Genomic DNA, 22808 nt, shown 5'->3' with positions numbered 1-22808 from the left:
ACAACTATTTTTAGTATAATGATCAATTAATATGGGACAGAGGGAGTAGCGCCTTAAGGTGGAAAGAATTACATTCTTTATTTAATTTAGGTAGAAAATCTCAATATTTAGGACTCTATTAAAAACCTCCACGAAAAATTGAATGAAAACCTAATCAATTTTGGTGAAATCGAACTTTGGAGAATTGAGAAACCTTGAGGCTCAATGGGTGAATAAGACCCATTGATGAAGCCCTACATACCTTGAGGATTAAAGTCAAAAGCAATGGAGGAATAGGAGACTTCAAGCTTGAAATCCTAGGGGTTCTTCCTTGATCTTGAGAAAATGTGGAGAGGATGAATATGGACGGAAATTGGGGATTTGAGTGAATGGGAGAGTTGGGTTAATTTAAGGGATTGAAGTGTAGTTATAGGACTTAGAAATAGGGGTAAAATGACATAGTATAGGTATTAAAAGCATAGGAAAAGACCCAATTCTCTTAAGAAATAATTGTTAGAGGACCATACGGTTTGGACCTACAGACTGTAGAAATTCCTACGGACTATATTGGTCAACCATAGGTCGAGTTACTAGGGCCTAAAATTAGCCAACTCCCTACGGTCCGTAAATCCCATCTATAGACCTCAACTTTAACCCACAAATTTCACTAAGTCTAGAACATTTTTACAGAACCCATCTATGACTAGTCAAAGGTTTCACAATTCGTCCTATCTACTGGTAAGTCAAACTTTAGAAACATGAAATTCTAAAAACTCATCCCCAAGTACATGACTCCCATTCTACGGCCTGTATAACTTCTTACGGTCCTTAGAAAGGACTCGTAGAGCACATCTCAGTGCCAAAAATAAAAAAATTCCCTTTTCTTTTAACATTCCAATTTCCGAGTTGTTAAATATAATATGAAATCTAAAATATCTACTAAACTGGATGGAAGAAGAAGAAGAAGAGGAGGAGGAGGAGGAAGAGGAGGAGGAGTAGGATGTTTCCGAGTTGTTAAATATAATATGAAATCTAAAATATCTACTAAACTGGATGTAAGAAGAAGAACAACATCAACAACAAGAAGACGAGGAGGACGAGGATGAGGACGAGGAGGACGAGGATGAAGAATAAAAGGAGGAAGAAGAAGAGGAAGAAGAAGAGGAAGAAGAAGATGAAGAGGAAGAGAAAGAAAAGAGGAAGAAGAAGGAGAAGCAGAGGGAGAGGGAGAAGGAGAAGGAGAAGGAGAAGGAGGAGAAGGAGGACGAGGACGAGGAGAAGGAGGAAAAAGAAGAGGAAAACATAAGAAATATATAGTTTAAAAATGTGAGGGAACCCCTCTATTTAAAGACAAAAAAGGTAGTATAAACAGGTGGTTATTATGCCTTATCAGAAAAGGCAAAATCCTTCAGAAAAGTCATAACCCTGTGATAAGATTACAACTCATTGGAAAAGTCATAATTTTTTGGAAAAGTCACATCCTTTCGAAAAGTCACAACTCTTTTAAAAAGATACAATCCTTCGATGTGAAAAGATATATTATTTTAATATATCTTATTATATAAATAAATGTAATATAATATAAAATATAAAATATATACTTAATAAGGTGTTTTAAGTTGGGGTAATATAGTAATTGAACATTGAAGTTAGGGAGTTCATATTTTTAAGGTAATATAGAAGTATGTGTTATATATACACACACACAATTAATTAATGTGATATACACGTGCAAAACGTGTAAACTTAACTAATATTATCTGAATCTCAAAGTCATGATGATAATTTAGCATTTAATAATAAAGTCACACGACCATGTTTGGATGAGGTTGACCAACAAAGTCACATGACCATGTATATATATATATATATACACACACACACACTATTAATTAATGTGATATACACGTGCAAAACGTGTAAACTTAACTAATATTATCTAAATCTCAAATTCATGATGATAATTTAGCATTTAATAATAAAGTCACACGACCATGTTTGGATGAGGTTGACCAACAAAGTCACACGACCATGTTTGGATGGGGTTGACCAACAAATTCACACGACCATGTTTGGATGAGGTTGACCAACTTTTTATTTATTTCTTATTTGACCCTTGTAGCGTTTTTTTACCTTATAAATAAGCTTCTTTGGAGCTTTCTCTTCCGGTCATTGCATTGTTCATACACTTCACACAACACTCTAAGCTATTGTTCCTTTCAAGGGAGAGAAGAAATCCCTTGAAAGATCTTCAAGATGGGTAGAAAAATAGAGATGAAGAAAAAGAAGAAATGACAAAACGTCAAGTCACATTTTCTAAGCGACGTAGTAGTTTACTAAAGAAGGCAGCAGAGATTGCAATTTGTTGTGATGTGGACATGTTGTTTGTCGCGTTCTCGCCTGCTGCTCGACTTAGTAAATTCTGTAGCCAAAATAGGTTCTGCATTTACAATTTTGAAATATATCGTATGAATATTCTGTTACGATCTATAAAACAATTAGCTTGATTGATTTCTGAACTAAATTTTTACTTTTGTAGAATTGAAGACATTCTTCAACGCTATGTTAAGCTTCCCGTTGAAAGGAGATTGACGTACATTAACTTTTCCTAGATTTTCTTGAATTGAATTTTTCTATAAACTTTGCTATTAGTAACTTATACTGTAGCACTAACTTATGAGTTTTTTTTTTCTTTTGTTGAGGTTATTCACATGGCCAATGTTCAGGTACTTTACGCTTGTACCTATTTCTTATCGATATGTATTTGCAGGCATTTTTTATGTTCTAAAATTATGTCTTGTTTCTCTTAATGTGAATTAATTCGTCTAATTTTTAAATGAATGTGAAACTAGCTAAAGTTTGAAATGAAAATCAATACTCTTTCCATTTTAAATTATTTGTCTTATTATTTTTAATTTCTTTAAAATAAATAAATTAAGTTAGGTCTTGAACTTAACTCATACACAAAAAGCTAACTTAAAAGGAGGAAGATTGCTTAAGCCTTATAAGGATTATCTTCTCCTACCCCCTCACGCCCAGATCTAGATATCCCTTATCCGAGATTTAATTTATCACACCACCATCACTCCATTTAGATTCATACATTTTTTATCCAATATTCCATTTAACCCCCTCCACCCACCCTTATTCTGACATTTTTATCCGGAATTCCGTTTATCACCCCCACCATCAGATTGGGATCAAAGGATTTCCACTCCACAAATGTCCTGTTTTCTAGGGCATACATTAGGATTGACTCTGATAACATGTAAAGTTAATTAGATCTTGGTGTAAATCATACCCTAAAGATAATTTATAGGGAGGATTACCTAGTCAAATAAGGAGACTAGGATTTCATTTATTCACTGATGTAGGACATTCAGTTTCTTCATCAATATTATTTTTTAAATCCATTTTCGGCAAATCCTTAATTTCAATTTTCAATGTAACATATATATGACCACAAAATTAAATGACATGTTAATACATTCTACTTATCTTTAGTTTAAGATCATAAGATTTAAAGTCTTCCTTACTATATTAAATTATATCAAGAAAAAATCAGAAAAACAAATTAAAATAAAGTGAGTAATAATTAAAAGATTCAGAAAATGACATCCTCAAATTTAACGAAATATTAAATGATTATTAACTAATTTTAATTCATTAAAGACAAGAAGTTTGACTTAAGGCAAAAAGTGTATAATTGATAGAGAGTTGTAATAAAATTTAATTATTGGGATAAATTTTATTCACAATTTATTAATTTTTTTTTGGTATATAAATGAAGGAAAATGTGACAAAACTAAGGCAATTGAACCACATCAGAGGAGATGTCAGCAAGCTAAACAGCTTGGATCTCTTCACTTTCTCACTTCTTCCTTTGTTTAGTTTATTGTTCTCTCTAATTATATTTCCTTTAATGTTATTTACAAAATTTGTAGATTTTAAAGTATATATGTATAAAGAGATTAACAAACGATAAAAATGAAATGAAGAGAGAATTAAGAGCTCAATTTTGAAAAGAATGTTTTGAGATTTAGAAAATTTATTACAGAAGAATGAATAAAATACTTATTGAAATCAAAAGTGCTTATTAAAATTAAAATTTTAAAATTAATATGGGTGAAAACTTATTACTTTTGACTGATTTTGATTCATAGACACTTAGCTTATAAATTCTTTGACTACTAAGTACAAATATATAGATAAATTAAATTGGCGAGCCTATAAACTTAAAAATCATATCCATATTATTATTATTATTATTATTATTATTATTATTAAATAATAATAATAATAATAATAATAATAATAATAATAGTACTTTGTATTTTACGCTTATATAATATAATAAATAAAAGCGATTAGACAGTCAAACAAAGCATAATTAAAAAAAATCTTTTCTGACTAGGGAAAAGTATAGACGAGCAACTAATTCTTTAGTATAGTGTTCATTAGCTTTAATTCATTAGTATAATGTTCATTAACCTATAAGTATTGCACCAACAATAACAAGATCAAACTCATGAGTGTAATCCTAAAAGTAGAGTCGTGGTAGAATAAGATGTATGTAACCTTACTCCTATTTTTTATAGTGTATGAAGTTGTTTCTAATTTATAATCGGCAATCCTCCTCCATTATCTTATCTTGAGATCGACAATGTGAACAAGCTCACATGGATGGAGTTATATAAGCGTTACACAATTTTAATTTATCAAAGTATTAAATATTACCTAGTACCTCATACTTGATTTATTTTGTATCAAGTAAAATTGACTCTCACTAATGAATTAAACTCTTTTATGATGGTTGCCTTTGGATGTTTGTTGCTGGTGCCTGAATTTCTACAGGATTAAGGTGAGCAGAACTTAATTTGATGTCTCTCTTATTGACAAGTTTAAAATTGAATTATAATTCATTTTTTTTCTTTTCAATCTATCCTTTCTAGTCTAGCTAGTGTACTGTTAATGAAGTGAGACATTGAAATAAAATATAAGATTAGTCTTAGCTTAATAAAGAAGTATTAATTATTATTATTATTATTATTATTATTATTATTATTATTAGAGCCAATGAGGAAAGTTGATAATGTCATTTTAACTTGAAATTCTTTGATGCAGAATCTAGAGCTACAAATCAAGAAGAGCACATTGGAATTGCAGATTGTGGATGCTAATATAAGGTTATTTGATTTAGTAGCACATATGTTTTCCTTTTTAGTTCTTCTTAATTCTAACATCTTGGCTGAAGATATCCACTTTACCTTCAACATTCATTTAGACATTTAGATTAAACTCCCTCCGTTTAAAAAAGAATGACCTCCTTTTCTTTTTAATCTGTTTCAAAAAGAATGATTTCTTTCTCTTTTTTTGTAACATTTTAATCTCAAATTTCAACGTGGCATGTTAAAGGCCACAAGATTAAAGGACAATTTTGTACATTTGACATAACTTTAATTTAGGATCACAAGATTCAAAAGTCTTCTTTATTTTCTTAAATTCCGTGTCAAGTCAAACTAGGTCATTCTTTGTAAAACGGAGGGAGTAGTCCATTTCAATTGTCTAAATGTAATATACTAACAAGTTAAAGACGTCGTCGATATATGCAACCTAACAACATGTTTCTGCAGGGATTACGAACCAGGACCAGGTCAAGAGTCTTCTCTTCATCAACTTTCTTGGTGTGAGAGGAACTTGCAACTATCTCTCCAAAAAATCATGGCTAAAAAAGTTTGTTCTTTCACTAATAATTTTTTCTAGATTTATCATTGAAGAATAATGAGAAATCTCAATCTTTAAGAAAATAATTATTTTCTTAGAAACCATGTATAATCCTAATTAATGTCAAATGAATTTTGATAAGATGGAATTGGAGAAACAAGGAAACATGGATGTTCAATTTGCTGGCCAACAAACAACTCTCCAGCAGTTTGATACTAATAGTTGGATTAATCCAAAGAGGTCATTTTTTTCATATGATATTTTTCTACGAAAAATTCCCTCTTCTTTTTTTCGTTTAGTTTTATTATTTCGTTATTATTATAGTTTAAGTATCCAAGGGAGCATATATCAAGATCGGATGGACAAAGGAAAGAGAGTAGCAAACAATTTTACCAATTACACATATACCCCTTCCTTTGCAAGTTCTTTACGGTTTAGAAATATATCATTTTCTCAAATTCAAGACCCGTCACCTAATTATATCCCATTCCAGGTAACACTATTTTAACGTGCAGTAACTAAGATCTTCTTAAAAAGAACGAGTTATATTTTAAATTTTTTTTATACAATTATTTTTATTTGCACAATAGGGCCAACAACAAAACATGGTGATAGATGTCCAGCAGAATTCGACACAGACATTTGAAAAATCATAGGTACATTAATATTCTTGAAATATTATTCCTTGTTAAATCCTACCCCCACCTCTCTCCCATCCTTTGTACTAAACTAGTTAAGTCACATAATTTTCAGGCACAAGTGACTTTTGGTGAAAGTAGTGACAACTTTATTATGAACTCCTGGCAAAATATTTGCGCTTCTACAAGGTTTCTTTCGATAAGCTTTGATTTGATAATCTATTATTGTTTGAGAGATAATATTTTATCTATTTAAAAAGAATGATGAAATCAGAATTATAAACTCTATACGAGAACATATTGTTATAAATAGGAGACTACTAAAATAGTAATAATCCTAAAAAACGAGACAAGTGAATTATATTTTATTATTTATCTTGGTATTTTCTTGTTTAACATTATATGATTGCTAAGCGCGCACTCTCTTTCTCTTTCTATCTCCAGGCCTGACTCGAGTCCACTCGTCACTACGGGTACACAAGTGAACAATCTCTTCCAATCATGGTTGGAATATGTCCATTCAAATTGGAATGACAACTTTAATAATAACAACAACATCAAACACATCATTCAACATAATGATTATTCTTCAGTTCAAAGTGATGCAATAGCTCCTAATGTTAATGGATTTATCAATTTCATGGAGGTTAGTTCAAATGGGCATGACAACTTTCATAATAACAACACCAACAATCACATCATTCAACAAACTGATCATTCTTCAGCTCAAAGTGATGTCAAAGCTGCTAATGTTGATGGATTTAACTCTTTCATGGAGGTTAGTTCAAAGCTCTATTCTTATTATTAGTTCAAAGCTCTATTCTTATTATTATTGAGTAATTAATTTTATTTTTTTGCTTATAAATTCATTTTTATCATACTATTCACACAAATACTCACTTTAAACATTTTATCACAATGACCAGGAGAATACCATGGGAAACAATGAATATCATGTTGAAAACACACTTGAGAATGATGCATGGGAATGGGATGATGTTTTCCTCAATGAAGCTTTAAATGGGAAAGAATTCAGAAATTTAGATTGATCAATCAATGGCAAATAATCTCTTTTTAATTGCCTAGTTTCTTTATCTTTGGTCCATTCAATAGATCATAGACTCTTGATATTTTAGTTTTTAATTTACCTATTTCAGTATGTAAGACATAATCTTAAATGCATGTAGGGTGTCCTACATATGTTTAAGTATGAAAATAAGGACATAAGAATGTTCAAAATAAATTGTATGTTGGCAACATCATATGTATTACTACTTTTATTATCAATAAGTTGTCCATTTAGATTTTATGTAAAGACTAAATCAAGTGGTCAAAATCCAATCATTACATTCAAGGTTGGATGTCTTTTTAGTGATTTTTGACTCTAGGCAACAACTCACTTGTGAGATTAACACTAGGGATGAGTTACCATTACCACATTTTAAGCCAAGTGCAAAGTCCAGATAAGAGAACCATATTATGTGAAGAGAATTGAAAATTATTCTATCAGCACGCGACATTGATGAATGGTCATGGATGGATTTAATTGTATTTATAATCTTATGGAAAACAGAACAAGTCATTCCTTGACCGCAAGATACAGTGAACTTAATGAAATAGGTTTCATTGGTTCTATAACATGGTGCAATTATAAAGTGCTTGAATGGACAATAGGTAGAGTTCTTATCAATCAAAATATGCTACAAAAACTCCTTGATACTTTTGTTCAAGGTTGGAAGCTGAATTCCAGGTCTGGACCTATTTATGATTGTGACGTTTAAGAAAAGTTCTGAAAAATACTATCAGGATCTAATCCGATCCCTCAAGTCATGATGACACCTACTATAATCCACCAGTAGTTAATCAAACTCGTACTCAGAGCGACTAGCAATGAGTACAATGGTAGAACTAAGCAGAACCAACACTAGATAATAAAAGAGATAGAAGGGGAAGCAAAAAAAATCAATATACAATAGAATCCCTCCAGAAACCTAGAAATCACAAGTACAAAGTTGTTTAATATGAATAATAGAAGTCACAAAAGTGGAGCACAACAAGTCATCTCAAAGAAATAAAATAGCTAGACATATATACAAAAGGAGACAAGTTGATCCAGAACGCCAAGTGTTCACCCTCATTTTCGATCCCTAAAAACTGTAAAATATGGCATGAACAATCACCACTTCTAGTTGGTACTAGGATTTGCATCACGAAACAGATGCAGATGGTAGCATGAGTACCAAAATAAAGGTACTCAATAGGCATCAAAGGTCGACTAAGAAATAAAGGTACAAACAATATGAAAAGATAGAATATAGAAAAAAACAGAGGTCGAAGTGAATATGAAAGAGAGCATACACGCATACCAAAAGAAAATATAAGTAAAACTAAACTAAACCTAACTAGATCTCTATAATCCCATAAGGTAGACTCGTGCACAAGTTTAAATAAAACCCGAACAGACCTTATAAGCCTGATAGGTACACAAAATAACTAAGACTACGACAGTAAAGTGCCTCCAATCCGGATCCAATAAGTGTATGCTAGGCCTCAAAGCCCAAGTGATGGCCTCTAACTAGAGGTAACAACCACGAGCCAGAAGCATCAACCTCAAAGTGGAAATAACAGCCTCTAACTAGAAATAACATTCATAAATCGTAAATATCAACCTCAAATCAAAAATAACCACAATATCTAGTCAACTCCCAACCCAGTTAGAAAGACTTACAAGAAGCATGTGTAACACCTTGGATTTTGATAAGGGAACGTAACACCTTAGATTTGAAAAAATAGAAAAAAATGCAGTTTTCAAGACCTGGTGCAAGAACCATGGAAGCCACTGAGGTTCGTGGTCTGACACACGGTCCGTAGGTGGGGTCCGTTATTGAGGACCAAATATTTATGGTCTCTGATCCCACCCACGGTCGACCAGTATGGTCCGTGGTTGGACCTACGGACCGTAGGTGAAGGTTAGCTGCCAGTTAGAGGGAAATTGATGTTGGATCAACTTCAAATGGTCATAAACCTTAGCACAAAAGGAATTAGGTAGCCCATCACCTAACAAATAATAGATAATTGAATCATCTATTCAACGCCACCAAGTTTGCTAAAATCCCATCTCCGAGTAAAAAAATATGCTCATTTTAGTGAAGACCTGTTAGGTAGACTTGACTGACGACCCCACCTACGGTTGGTGGGTCGACCTACGGCCAGAAGGTCCCTGCGTGGGTGGCCTTTGACAGCTTTTAAGTTAGGGTCATTTAGGTCTTTTTCCCATGCGTTGGGCACTTAAACTTTGTCATTTTACACAGTCTAAGCCTAACAACTTTGTCAGACTTACCCAGAACACTCATTCACCTAAAATCATCCAAACTTGGGGCAAAAAGAAAAGGAAAAGTCAACTAAAACTACCAGGAACAAGCAGCAATGTTCTTCAAAGTTTCAGACCCAAAATCAAAGGATTTATCCGTAGATTTTGTCACCAGGTATGTGGGATTTCACTGGTGAATTCCCTTCATCCACTAGGTCCCTAGAATTCAATCAAAATCTTGATTCCTATATCTTGTTTAGACCTAGGGTTTCTAAAACCTTAGATATTAGTTGTGATTTAGCTGTTAGAGTATTCCTAATCAGATTATCATGTTTATGTGGAATCATTGTTTAGTTCCTTGCATGAAACTCAGAACCCTAGTTGTGTAGATTTGTTTAGTTTATGAAGAACACTTTCTAGGTCAGTTTAAATAGATATACATATTCCAGTTAAGAATGTTTCATTGTCGGTATTTCAATGTTGCATTCTTAAATTTGCATGTCAGAACATTGAGCTAACTAGTATTTCAGTTTTGTTTTGTCATATACATTATAGTTGGGAGTAGGCTTAGACAGAGTTGGACTAGGGTTCAGCGTACTCTCATAGTCCCAAACCTATGTGCCCCTATAAGTTTATCAGTCCCCTCTATTGGGCATCAGCTTTAGTGATCACGCTATTCATGTATTTATACCCCTGGCAAGTTATATTGGGTCATATTGATGGGGCGTACACATCGAACAGTCATGCCTTTATACCCCTTGTAAGGTATATTGAGTCCTCTCGATGGGGCTTATACATCGGACTCCACACTTAGCTCACGTGGTTTTATGTCAGTTAATAGTAGCTCACATAGTCAGACTTCAGTGCATTTGACCAGGTCTTAAGTTATATTTCAGAATTCAGTCTCAGTATTACTTGGTCATTACATTTAACTTAGCCTTCAGTATATTTCAGCATTTACATTCAGTTTAGATTATGTTATTACTCAGTATGATTTGTTCACGTATGTATTTTATTCAGCTATACTCTATATCATGCATGCTTAGTACATTCCAAGTACTGACGCGTACTCTGCGCTACATCCTTTCATGATGTAGGTTTAGGTACTCAACATCCAGAACACGCATAGATCAGTTCTTGATCTCCAGTTTAGCAGCTTCAGTGGTGAGTCCTTATATTTCGAGGATAATAGGCATGCTTTACACTTTAGTCTTTTTATTAAGTTTTCAGTTTTGCTAGAGTTAGTTAGGGGCATGTCCCAGCAAATTTAGTCAGTTAGAGGATTTTTCAGACATAGTACTAGATTCAGTTTTAGTTTTGAGTTTGATCCTCAAGTTGTTATTAAACTCATAGTCTTTTATATATTCAGATCAGTATTGGGTATTCCCCACTTTTAGTTATCACTGTTTTAGCTTCCGCATAGTATATTTATTCAGTGATCTTTTAGTATGCTTATGATATGCCAGCTCACAATTAACTTGGGGTCACTCGTGATCCTAGGTCCCGTGTTTATGTCCAGGGGGTAGCCTCGGGGTGTGACAAACTTGGTATTAGAGCATTAGGTTTAAGAGTCCTAGGATGTAAGGCGCACTAAGTAAAGTCATTTTCATGTGTGTGAAGTGCACTACATCTAATGAGAGGGAGGCTTCGAAATGTTTTTGGTAAACTTCACTTTCTTTGCTACTTTTATCGTGCGTAAGGTATGATCCAACTTCTCATTTATAATTTGATGTTAGGTGTTACAAATCATGCCTCCTTGTAGAGCTTACACACGAAATGCTAATGCACGTAATGTTAACACAGTTCCTCCGGTCCCAGACCATAGGTTTCGAATGTAGAGTTTCGGAATGCGATGCAACTGTTGGCTCAGAGTGTAGCCAACCAGAACAATCACAAGGTTCCAGTTCCTACTAATAATAATGGTGGATCAGTGGCATCTAGGGTCCAAGATTTCTTTAGGATGAATCCGCCTGAGTTTTTAGGGTCGCAAGTTGGAGAGGACCCACATAAATTCATTGATGAGGTTAAGAAAATCTTTGGAGTGATGCATGTGACTGGTAGTGATAGGGAGGAATTGGCATCCTACCAGCTTAAAGATGTGGCTCACATATGGTTCACTCAGTGGAAAGACAACAGGGGCTACTTTGTCTTTTGTAACTCCCTATATAGTAGTAAACTTTGGTGTCAGTCCATAAACTCTTTTAGAACCCTTCTCAGTCTCTACTCCAATTGGTGACCCAATTATAGCTAGACGGCTATACATAAATTGTCCTGTTACAGTCTCTCAAAAAGTCACCTCAGTAGACCTTGTAGAGATAGAAATGGTAGCTTTTGATATCATTCTATGCATGGATTGGTTACATTTGTGTTATGCCTCAATCGATTGTAGAACTAAGATTATTTGGTTTCAGTTTCCAATGAGTCAGTCTTAAAATGGAAGGGTAGTAGCTCAGTGCCTATAGGTCGAATTATCTCTTACCTTAATGCCAGAAAGGTGATCTAGAGGGTGGTGTAGCACATGTTGAGGAAAAAGGGAAGGAATTCAAAAAAGATATTCATCAGCTTGCTCGCTTAGGAGTTAGTCTTACGGACGCATCAGATGGTGGTGTGATAGTCCAGAATAGATCAGAACCTTCATTGGTAGCGGAGGTTAAGGGAAAATAGGACAATGATCCTATATTTTTTAGTTAGAAGGTGAAGTTCAACAGCACAAAGTAGAGGTTTTCTCCCAAGCGGGAGATGGTCGCTTATGTGTTCCTAAGGTGGATGAGTAGTTAGCAGCCATGAAGGCCAAGTATCTTCATCTCTTTCCTTTTAATTTCATTTCAGCTTGAGATAATAGTTTCCTCTCTAGTCCTCAGTAACTCTTGCGTAAATTCATTCTTAGTACCTTGTTCATTTGGTTGTTCTTGTATTTTCAGCATAGTTGCATGTCCTTTGAACTCAGTTCAGTTAGATAGCAGTTTCTAGTACTTAATGGTAGGGATAGCAGTTCCTTCCCTCCATACTCAACTTTTTTAGACTTCATTTGAGGATGAATATTCCGAAGGGGGAGATATTGTAACACCTCAGATTTGAGAAAGTAGAAAAAAATGTAGTTTTCTAGACCAGGTGCAAGAACTACAGAAGCCATCGATGGTCTGTGGTCTAACACATGGTCCGTAGGTGGGGTCCATCATTCAGGACCAAATATTTATGGTCTCTGATCCCACCCGCGGTCGACCAGTATGGTCCGTGGTTGGACCTACGGACCGTAGGCCTGACCGTAGGTGAGGGTCAACAACCAGTTAGAGGGAAATTGTTGTTGGGTCAACTTCAAATGGTCATAACCCTTAGCATAAAAGGAATTAGGTGGCCCATGACCTACCAAATGATATATAATTGAATCCTCTTTCTAACGCCGCCAAGTTTGCTAAAATCCCATCTCCGACTAAAAAGTTATGCTCATTTTAGTGAAGCCCTATCCGGCAGAGTTCACCGACGACCCCACCTACAGTTGGTAGGTTGACCTACGGCCAATTGGTCCCTCCATGGGTGGCCTTCGGCAGCTTTTAAGTTAGGGTCATTTAGGTCTTTTTCCCATACGTTGGGCACTTAAACTTCGTCGTTTTATGCCTAAACTACGTCGTTTTACTCATTCTAAGCCTAATAACTTAGTCAGAATTACCCATAACCCACATCAACCTACAATCATCCAAATTTGTGGAATAAAGAACAAGAAAAGTTGACCAAAACTCCCAAGAACAAGCAATAGTGTTCTTCAAAGTTTCAGCCCTTAAATCGAAGGATTTCTCCGTAGATTTCATCACCAGGTATGTGGGATTTCATTGATGGATTCTTTTCATCCACTAGGTCCTTAGAATTCAGTCAAAATCTTGATTCTTATATCTTATTTAGATCAAGGGTTTCTAAAACCTTAGATATTAGTTATGATTTCGTTGTTAGAGTATTCCTAATCAGATTATCATGTTTTCATGGAATCATTACTTAGTTCCTAGGATGAAACTCAGAACCCTAGTTGTGTATATTCTATTAGTTTTGAATTACACTTGCTAGGTCAGTTTAAACAGATATACATGCTCCAGTTAAGAATGTTTCATTGTTAGTATTTAAATAATGCATTCTCAGATTTGCATGTCAGAACATTGAGCCATCTAGTATTTCAATTTTGTTGTGTCATACACATTTCAGTTGGGAGTAGGCTTAGACCGAGTTGGACTAGGTTTCAACGTACCCTCATAGTCCCAGAACGATATGACCCCGTAGGTTTGTCAGTCCCCTGTTTTGGGCGTCAGCTTTAGTAATCACGCCATTCATGCCTTTATACCCTTGACAAGGTATATTGGGTCCTATCGATGGGGCGTATACATCAAACAATCATGCCTTTATACCCCTTGCAAGGTATATTGGGTCCTATCAATGTGGCATATACATCGGGCTATACGTTTAGCTCACGTGGTTTTATGTCGGTTAATAGTAGTTCCCACAATGAGACTTCAGGGCACTTGACCAGGTCTTTAGTTATATTTCAGCATTCAGTCTCAGTATGTCATGTTCAGGATTAGTACTTGGTTATTGCATTTAGCTCAACCCTTAATATATTTAAGCATTTGCATTCACTTCAGATTATGTTATTGTTCAGTTATGTATTTTATTCAGCTAAACTCTATATCTTGCATGCTCAGTACATTCTAAGTACTGACGCATACTCTACGTTACATCCTTTCATGAGGTAGGTTTAGGTACTCAGCATCCAGATCACGCATAGATCAGTTTCCGATCTCCAGTTTAGTAGCTTTAGTGGTGAGTCGTTATACTTCGAGGACAATAGACATGATTTACGCTTTAGTCTTTTTATTCAACTTTTAGTTTTTCTACAGTTAGTTGGGTATGTCCCAGCAAATTTAGTCAGTTTGAGGCTTTTTCACACATAGTACTAGATTCAGTTTTAGTTTTGAGTTTGATCCTCCAATTGCTATTAAACTCATAGTCTTTTATATATTCAGATCAGTATTGGGTATTCCCCACTTTTAGTTATCACTGTTTTAGCTTCCGCATAGTATATTTATTCAGTAATCTTTTAGTCTGCTTCTGATATGCCAGTTCAGGGTTAACTTGGGTTCAGTCGTGATCCTAGGTCTTGTGTTTACGTCCTGGGGTAGCCTCGGGGCGTGACAGGGAATATGTTGCATGAATTTTCACTACTGGTTTAGGTCTGTGAGACCAGTCTACGGTTCATACAAATTTCTATGGGTCTTAGACCAATCTCATAGATATGAGAAAATATTTTTTGAAAATCAAGTCTCAGTACACCATCCTAAGGTTGAAAAGTACAGTCTATCAAATGGCCTACGAGTCGTATATGGGTCTCGTAGGTTGGTCCCAGACTTAGTTAAATTTTGGAGTAAAAGTTGAGTCCTACGGTTATGGTCTATGGACCGTAGGAATTCATACGGACGGTAGAAGGGTCCTTTCAAAAGTTGGGTGCTTTTTAGGTCCCGATACTTGGTCTACATAGATTAGTATGGGCCATAGAAAGATCTACGGTACGTAGGTCTAACTTCGGGGCTTTTGGGAATTTTGTTAAATGTTTTAAACCTATACTATGTCGTTTTGGCTTCAACCCTAAGCCATATATAAAGTTTTAAAGTACTAAATCTACCCACTGAAAACCCATTCTCATATTTCCCAAAAACCCATACATATTCACTCTCAACCTAAGAAAGAAGAAGAAGCTACAATTCACTCCAAGGTCATCAATTCACCATTCATCTTGGGCTTTGAGTAGCAACGTATGTGGGTATCCACCGATGGAGTCCATTCCTTCATAGGGTCCCCAAGTTTTCAATTTCTCAATCTCAAATTCAATTGATCAAATTAGGATTCTTCTTAATTTGTCATCCAATTATGATTTAAATTGTTATTTCAACCTTCTATTGCATGATCTAATGTTATTACATGATAATTAGTTGAAATTATATGGACACATGCATGATTTATGACATCCTACTATGAACCTATGAACTATGAATTTTAGAAAGTTATGCATGTCTTATGAAAATGATGTTTATGATGATAGAGTGATTTTAGATGAAAGCATCAACGTTGTTGTTAAAACTCACATACGAATATAATCATGGTGTTGAAAGGTATTTCTCACATATGAATTCACATTGGTGAAAGGTTTTCTCACCTATGTACGAATTGTATTTTAAGGAGCTATTCAATGTTTTCATATTTAGGGTGTGTATTGGTATTGGTCATTACATTTCCTATATTATAATGATATTTAATTTTTACCTATTCTGTTGGGATTTAGACTTAGCACAGAGAGGACTTTGAGGTGGAGGCTCAAATAGGGTAGTCTCTAGTAGCAACCTCTAGTCCCTAATGGTGTGCCCTCGTAGGATTGTCTTAAATGACCTAGCTAATGGATCTACTTTAGAAAAAAGTGATGTGTACAGATTCTACTTTCGCAGGTAGAATCCCCTTCTTTCGACATGAGGAATATACCGGTTCCATGATATAGCTCTCATGGTCTTATTGTCGGTTAAAACGAATATCCCACAAAATGAATATGTTTCTCTCAGAAAAACCTTCTTATGTATCATATTTTAAATGCATTGATCTTATGTTATGAAATACATGTTATTGCTTCCTTAAGCCTTTAAATGTTCCAATGTTGGTCAAATCTCACATGTTTAAAGTTCTTCATTTTATCATTTTTATTTGTGTATATTTCTCCATATGTAGTACATTTCATGTACTAATGCATACTTGTGCCAACATTGTCTCATTAATATAAGATCTGATGGTCGCACTTCTCACACTCATAGCTAGTTAATTAATCTATCGGATTCAAGAGTTGGTGAGACCTCAAGTTTTGAGGACCAATACACTTTGATTGTTTCATGTCTTTCTAGCTTTCGGATGATGTATGTGGTTTTTGGGTTACGTCCCAACCACTTTCTTCGATATTTTAGATGGCTTGTAGAGACTATGTTAGACTTCCGCTTTGTCAAACTAATTTGGAATATGCAATGCTACTTTTGAAATATTTATTTCTATTATTTTGTATGATGCATGCTAAGTGGCTTGTTTAGGGGATTTTGGGGTTCTATACGCCATGTTACACCTAAGTTATACTCTGGGTCGTGACAAACTTGGTATTTAGAGCACAAGGTTTAGAAAGGTTATAGGATGTCTCACAAGCCCTGTCGAGTAGAGTCTTGTTCATGAGTATGAAGTGCGCAACATTTATGAATATGAAGCTATAAGATGTTTAAGAAATTCTACATTTTTCACCACTATAATTTCTTTATATGTATCTCTCGTAATCCTTATCCTATGTTTTTCAAGATAAGTCCCCTCGACAAGCATGCGTTAGAGGAATGTGAATAGTAATATGGAACAAGAATCTCCTCAAGTTCCTCAAGTTCCTCAAGTTCCAGTCGACCCGTTGGTTGAACAAGTGACTAATGTGGATTTCTAAGCTCATTTTCAAGTGTTGGCTCAAGTTATGATGGTTCAAGACAATAGAGAGCCTAATGCTCTAGTGAACCCAAATATGGGTACAATGGCAATAATGATGAAGGACTTCACTAGGATGAATCCCCTGGAGTTTCATGATTCCAAGGTTTAGGAAGATCCTCAAGAGTTCATTGATGAGGTGTATAAATTTTGATGATCATGGGAGTGGCATTGGTAGAGAAGGTGGAATTATCCAGTTATCAACTTAAGGGTGTTGCTTAAGTTTTGTTCAATCAATGGAAGGAATAGAGGGCAAGTGATGTGGATCCGCTAGATTAGGAGAAGCTTAAGATCGCTTTTCTTGATAGGTTCTTTCTCTTTGAGATGAGGGATGAAAAGGTATTTGAGTTCATTAACCTTCATCAAGGAAATATGAGTGTAAAAGAGTATCCCTTGAAATTCACACAATTGTCCAAAATATGCTCCTACTATGGTTACCGATCCTAGGACAAAGATGAGCAAGTTTGTTTCGGGAGTGTCCAAAATGGTGGTTAAGGAATGTCATACCACCATACTTATTAAGGAAATAGACATTTCTCGTTTAATGATTCATGCTCAATAAGTGCAACACATATAAGTCATTACAACACAATAATAACATGCATACACCGAACATATACAATATCAACATCATTTATAAACAACGAACAGTTTCACAATTCTCAAATATATACAGTTATGTCAAGTCAATGGTCCTCTCATGGAACCCACACCCAAACTATTAGTGTACCGGTACGTGGTACCCGTTCCAAGTTAGCGTGCCATATCGTAACACCTATTCCAATATTATGCCAGTACGTGGCAACTGATCCCAGTTAGTTTGTCGGAACGCAACACCCGATCCATTCAACAAGTCACAATCACAATCACAAAGTACATTCTCATAATCATACATTCAATTCATGATTCATGGAATTCAATTATTCATCTATCCTCATTTACTATTAGTATGATCAATAATACAACATTCACATACATACATGTATCATAATAAAGTAAGAACAAACATATATCACACAACATGAAATCACAATCATCACCTACCTCGAAACAAGCTTGAATCCCCTAAGAAACTTGATTCTTCCCTTTCCGAATTCTTTCCGCTTGTTCTTGGTCTACAAACAATCATAATAATGCGAGGATCAATAAACAACACCTAATTATCTCGATTACAAACAATAATATCAATCCTAGTTCAAACCTTTGATCCCCATACCCATATTACAGCTTTTTCCACCATAATTTCCAAATCAAAACCTCCCCCATCGATAATTACCTACTAGTTTACATTCTACAGATCAAAAAATGAATTCGGGGAGTTAAAACCTTACCTTTAGCTTTAAAATGTTGAAAACCCGTCAATAACTCTCCTGGGGTCGTTCCTTATCTCTCAAAGTCAAAAAGTGTAGAATAAAATATTTTTGGGGATTATTTCCTACTTAAGTCACGTATGTCGCGCCACAGCGGTCCTCACCCCGCTACAGCTGCCCCACCCTGGTGGGAAAATCTCGCTTAAGCGGCTTGCATGGAAATAGTGAGAAAATTTAAGATTTACAAAACCCCCATTTCACAACAACCTTTAACCAATGACACACAAAAACTACATGTTCACGCCAAGATGAGTTTCGGGAGTTCTACTCACCAGAATTCAATTTCGTAAAGTCATACGGGTTCCTTAGTGTCTTAGCTATCTACTTATGTGATCAAAATCATAATTAGATCACCCATATGTTACCATATTTCCCTAGACTTCACTGACTCTAATTTCATCCAAATTTGGACTGGGTTGGGAAATTCCACGTTACTATGAAAAAGTTTTCCAGTCCAAAAAATTTCTCCGTTGGCTTTTCTATAAGGACGGAAACAGGTTGTTACAATAGATACCAATATACCCACCACTCGTCCCCGAGTGACAAACTTAGGAAAAATAGGCTAAAGAAAGAATGGAGTAGTACCTGAATCAACGAACAACTGGGGATACTTGTCTCGCATGCCCTTCTCGGTTTCCCAAGTAGCTTCCTCAACTGGACGATGCTTTCATGAACTTTCATCAAGAATTCCAACCGATTCCTCCTCATATTGGAGGTCTTTGTCTAACACAACTGAGACCCACTTAATGATCTAATTCCCATCACCAAGATATCTCTTCAACATGGACACATGAAATACCGAATGGACTCCTGATAGATTAGGAGGTAAATCCAATCTATAAGCCACTGGCCCTACACTTTCAAGAACCTCAAAGGGACCAATGTATCGCGGACTTAGCTTGCCCTTCTTGCCAAATCTCATCACCCCTTTCATGGGTGATACCTTAAGAAGAACATTCTCACCAGTCTAAAATGCCAAGTCTCTTATCTTATGGTGTACATACTTCTTCTGCCTACTCTGGGCTGCTAAAAGCTTGGCTTGAATACTTCTTACCTTATCTTGACAATCTTTCACTAACACAACCCCTCAAAGGTTTCACATCTCTAACCTCGAACCATCCTATGGGTGATCTACATCCCCTCCCATAAAAGTGCCTCACACGGTGCCATATCTATGCTGGAGTGATAACTATTATTTTAAGAGAACTCACACAATGGTACAAACTTATCCCAATGCCCTCCAAAGTCAATCACACATACCCTCAACACATCTTCTAATACTTAAATAGTCCTCTCTGACTGCCCGTCCATCTTTGGATGGAAAGCTATACTAAAAGTGAGTTGTGTGCCCAATTCATCATGTAACTTTCTCCAAAACTTGGACTCATTTAGGGCTTTATTTTGATAGAAATAGTGTCCTCAAATGCTTATTTTGTCTCAATATCTGATAAAAACTCATAAGTTTCAGGTGTATGAAGTTTTACTGGAAGCATGGACACTTGGGCGAAAAAGGAATAAAAAGGCTGAAAATAACGAAGAAGCTAAAACCTGCACATCGCCAAGCACGCTTGGAAATTCACCGAAGGGACACACTCCGCCCTTTGTTCCAATATGCGAAGCCTTGAATGAGAAGGATCAAAAAGGCGATGAAAGGAGCAGTCAGCGTTTTGCCGAATATTTCCGTGAAGTAGTACTAGGTCGTCCAATGACATAGAGCATGATGATGCTGAAGGCTAGTGCAAGACGGCGAAGAACTACACCAAAGGGCGAATCACCGAGTTAATAGGCAATTCCGACTGACCTAACTGAAAGATCCGCCAGCACTATTTTCTGAAGTCTATAAATACTAAACTTGTTATTAATTTTTAAAGAGTCAAACATTTATTTTAATTTCCAGAATAGGATTGTACTTTTTGGGAAATTTTCTCTCAAGTTTGGAGAGGGTTTTAGAGAGACTTCAAGAAAGAAGGATTTCATCTTTCCCGAGTTGGAAGTGGGTCTTCTCCATTCTTCTTCCTTTTCTTAAATCAAGTTTTAATTCCTTATACCCATTTGATTTTAGTATTATTTTAGGTGTTTTTTGTTATTACTTGATGTGTGGCAAAAAACTCCATTCTTGGGGTGTGATTTAGCAAATATGTATTGATATTGTTGCTGGATCTTGCTTGCTGATAGAATAGATGTATTTTAATGGTGATTTCACCTAGTGATTGTGGTTTAATTTAATGGGTTTGTAGTTGCAAATACAAAACCACCCATGTGTTTTTGGCTTGCCCGAGAGGGAAGTCGCGAAACCAAGACCGCTAGTCTGATGTCCTAAGGAGTGGGTTGACATGAGGTTCATCCCGACAGGGTGAGCCATTGTCCCATATCCTAACACTCAACTCGAGAGAGTGAGTGGGGTAAGGAGTAAGCTGGCCTTCATGCGGTAAATGGGTGTCTGAGAGGAACGCATTCGAAACAGGGTAAGTTTCCCGAAAGGGAACTTATTTCCATCTAAAGCTTAGCCTAGTCACTATTATCTTCCAAATTTCTTATCAAAAACATGTACCCAATGATTTATCTCAACTTGTATTGCGGTCACACCCCAAGAACTTGTCCCCATACTTGATCTTTTTGTTATTTCTTTGTTGTTTTTACTAATTTTGTCAAAAACACCAATTGATATTTGACACTTTTGTGTCACCCCTTTTAATTTACAATGTTTTTAATCGTTAATGTCTTTAGCTACGACTAGATAGAACTAAATTTTATTTTTATACTAATTCTCAAAACCACTTCCTTGGGACACGACCCCAACCCTTGGTTGGGTTACTATATAATCGACGATCGTAGACACTCGTACTGTAGGTTAGTGTCGTTGGTCACGATAAGCATCAAAATGGCGCCGCTGTCGGGGAGTGGTGTTATTTGAGAAATTTTAGATTAGTAAAATTTTTGTTCTTCTTAGTTGTAGTTCACTAACTTAATTCTTAGTTTTGTTTTGTGATTTGTATGAATCTAAACAAGTGAAAGCGAGAAATATTCGGGAGCTAATGGAGTTTCATCTATTAGAGGTAATGATGTATCGGGATCGTATCCTAACCTTCAAGTAATTGGAGGATGAGTGGATCCATGAGACTTGTGCAAGATTCAATGAACTGCTAACTCAATGCCCCACTCATGGAATTTTCAGTACGATCCTTCTTGATTGCTTCTACCAAAGTCTTGGCCCCAGAAACAAGATATTGATTGACCAACTCCTTCCTGGACAGACATTAAAGCAGTCGTATATAATAATAGTCCAACTGCTTGACAAAATGGCTAAAATGAGCCAAGAGATTGAAAAGGATCTCTTGATGACCGCACTAATGACTCAAATGGATGAGTTAAAAAGAAATATGGTGAAGGTCGAAGCTCATTGCAAAAGGAAGGATAAATACATCCCCCCCTCATAATAGAAGAAACAATGAGAACAAGGATATCAAACGCATTGAGGGAATGCTCTCAATATTTCTCCGCAAGGTGCCGAGCAAGACAAAGAGCTGGAGAGATTGAAAGAAGACATCGAAGGAATGAAACGAATTATTTGGACTCATCCTAAAGTTGTCCAACTGCTCGAGGACCTGATGAGTCATGCGTTGCCTCAACTCTATCCGCAGAAAAATAGGGGGTGGCCTAATGAGGACATGGCCAACCCCAACAACGAAACTTAAGCAATAAATTTCGTCATGCCACGACGATAAATAAGGCGCTTCTTGGGAGGAAACCCAACGTCTTAAACATTTAGGGTTTTACTTTTATGAATAATGGTGTGTTGTGTTGCAGGTTAAAATTAGGAAATGGTGGAAAATTTCAGATTGGCGAGCAGAAAGTCCATCTCGCGAATCACCAAATAGGTCTGCGAGCCTGACTGGATCTGCCATTTGGCTCACTACAAGAGTTGTACAGAGCCTGTAAAACTCGACGAACTCGGAAAGCAACTCGGAGCATTGCCAACAAGTTTGGCGATCTCAATGAAGACCGGCGAAATCCACCATCTAGAAATTGAAGATTTTAAAGAAAGGGCGGGATAAATGACCTCTCAGCGAATTATCGAGTTAGTTGGCGAGTGTGACTAACGTCACCAAATGGACACAAATTGAACAACATATATTGCCAACAACACCCTTCTTCATTCTTTCTCGCTTTCAAACTCCATAACTTCACACCAAGTTAGTAATTTACATTCTCTCACCTTAAAGTAGTACTTTAGTCATGGATTAGCGATTGAAAACT

The 22808-nt window shown here is 35.8% G+C and overlaps 2 protein-coding genes across 2 annotated transcripts in view; both read left to right on the top strand.

Annotated features, from left to right (window-relative positions):
- LOC125821071 (tetraspanin-6) overlaps nucleotides 1-22808 on the top strand; it is a 1176838-nt gene that overhangs the window by 995362 nt on the left and 158668 nt on the right. The window lies entirely within an intron of this gene.
- On the top strand, nucleotides 5831-6359 carry LOC125821072 (uncharacterized). The gene is made up of 3 exons (XM_049500491.1): nucleotides 5831-5943; nucleotides 6028-6196; nucleotides 6294-6359. The coding sequence occupies exons 1-3, from the start codon at nucleotides 5831-5833 to the stop codon at nucleotides 6357-6359; spliced, it is 348 nt and encodes a 115-aa protein (XP_049356448.1).

Source organism: Solanum verrucosum, unplaced genomic scaffold (genome assembly GCF_900185275.1).
Source record: "Solanum verrucosum unplaced genomic scaffold, falcon-dt-bn FXZP01000050.1, whole genome shotgun sequence".
Taxonomy (NCBI): Eukaryota; Viridiplantae; Streptophyta; class Magnoliopsida; order Solanales; family Solanaceae; genus Solanum; species Solanum verrucosum.
The sequence above is the reverse complement of the archived record's forward strand: the minus strand, read 5'-3'. Positions and strand labels throughout refer to the sequence as shown.

What these genes read in the sequence shown, in the direction of transcription:
- LOC125821072 (XM_049500491.1), top strand. Translation starts at nt 5,831, where the DNA reads ATGAATTTTGATAAGATGGAATTGGAGAAACAAGGAAACATGGATGTT. An exon ending in AGTTGGATTAATCCAAAGAG is followed by an intron (nt 5,944 to 6,027) that starts GTCATTTTTTTC and finishes TTATTATTATAG; the next exon opens with TTTAAGTATCCAAGGGAGCA. An exon ending in CTAATTATATCCCATTCCAG is followed by an intron (nt 6,197 to 6,293) that starts GTAACACTATTT and finishes TTTGCACAATAG; the next exon opens with GGCCAACAACAAAACATGGT.